Genomic DNA, 1669 nt, shown 5'->3' with positions numbered 1-1669 from the left:
CAGAATCAGAACCGTGGGCAACCAAACTATAGACCTTATCAACAAGCAGGGCCATATCAGCAAAGGCCTCAACAAGATCATTCAAGTTTTGATGACCTTTTGTATAAGTACATTAAGGTCACTAATGAAAAGATGGAAAGCCAGGGTTCAGCCATCAAAAATTTGGAAATGCAATTAAGTCAACTGGCAACTCTTGTGTCAGAAAAGATTCAAGGTCCCTTGCCAAGCAATATAGAGAAAAATCCAAAAGAGAACCTTAAGACCATCACCTTACGGTTAGGTAAGGATCTTGATGAACCATATGCAGACAAGTCAGAACAACAGGTAAACAATGGTAGAATGTTGAAATACCCTCTGAACTATCTGAAGAGAAAGAAGTCAAGAAAAAAAAATAATAATATTGAAAAATTGACCCCTTTCTCTGTGACAATTCCTTTTCCACAAAAACTGAAAAGAGAAAATCTTGATAATCAATTTTCAAAGTTTTTGGAGATTTTAAAATAAATCCACATTAATATTCCTTTCACTGATGCTTTGTTGCAAATGCCTTCTTATGCCAAATTCCTAAAAGAAATTTTGTCAAGTAAAAGGAAATTGGAAGAAGTTTCTGTGGTGATGCTTATTGAAAAATGCAATGCTATACTTCAAAATAAGCTACCACAAAAACTTGGTGATCCAGGTAGTTTTACAATATATTTTGAAAAAGCACTTTGTGATTCTGGAGCTTCAATTACTTTGATGCCATTTTCTATCTTTAGAAAATTAAATCTTGGTGAAATGAAAGAAATAGGTGCTTCTCTTCAATTTGCAAATCAAATTACTAATAAACATAAGGGAATAATTGAAAATGTGCTCGTAAGAGTAGATACGTTTATTTTCCCTGTAGATTTTATAGTACTTGAAATGAAGGAATGTCCTGATGAACCAATCATTTCGGGTAGACTATTTCTTGCCTCGGGTAGACTATTTCTTGCCTCATGTAGACTATTTCGTGCCACAAGTAGAGCAATCATAGATGTCCATCAAGGAAAACTGATTTTGAGAGTTGACGAAGAAAGAGACATTTTTGATATGCAAAAGATATTAAGATTTTTAGGAGATGAGACATCATCTTCACGTTTTTTGATTGACATGCTTAATTATCTTACAGATGAATTCAAAGATGATCAATTGATTCCAGACTTAATAGAAAGATGTTTGGCCAAATCTGACACCATACAAAATGATGATCCTATCATCAGAAGAGAAGCCGAAATACTAGAAAAATATTTTGAAGAGGAGGATATGCAACCAGAACAAGTTCAACCAAAAATTGAACTCAAAGTTCTCCCATCTCATTTAAAATATATTTATCTTGAGGAAGAATTATTTCATCTTTTCTTACCGTAGGACAAGAAGAAAAACTGATTAAAGTGTTGAAAGCACACAAAGGAGCCTTGGGATAGACTATATAAGATATCAAAGGGATTAATCCAACTGTTTGTACACACAGAATTCTCATGGAGGATAGCAACAGACCAATAGTCCAGCCCCAAAAGAGATTGAATCCAGCAACGTAGGAAGTAGTAAAAAAGGAGATCGTAAAGCTTTTGGCGACATGAATTATTTATCCCATTTCAGATAGCCCTTGGGTAAGCCCTGCTCAGGTAGTACCAAAGAAAGGAGGTAT

The 1669-nt window shown here is 34.5% G+C and overlaps 1 protein-coding gene across 1 annotated transcript; it reads left to right on the top strand.

Annotated features, from left to right (window-relative positions):
- The first annotated feature begins 543 nt into the window (after nucleotides 1–543).
- Nucleotides 544–1389, top strand: LOC138878107 (uncharacterized). The gene has a single exon (XM_070157765.1). It carries the CDS (start codon nucleotides 544–546, stop codon nucleotides 1387–1389), a length of 846 nt encoding a protein of 281 aa, XP_070013866.1.
- The last annotated feature ends 280 nt before the right edge of the window (nucleotides 1390–1669 follow it).

Source organism: Nicotiana sylvestris, chromosome 9 (genome assembly GCF_000393655.2).
Source record: "Nicotiana sylvestris chromosome 9, ASM39365v2, whole genome shotgun sequence".
Taxonomy (NCBI): domain Eukaryota; kingdom Viridiplantae; phylum Streptophyta; class Magnoliopsida; order Solanales; family Solanaceae; genus Nicotiana; species Nicotiana sylvestris.
Note: the sequence above shows the minus strand (reverse complement) of the source record. Positions and strands in the feature narration are given on the sequence as shown.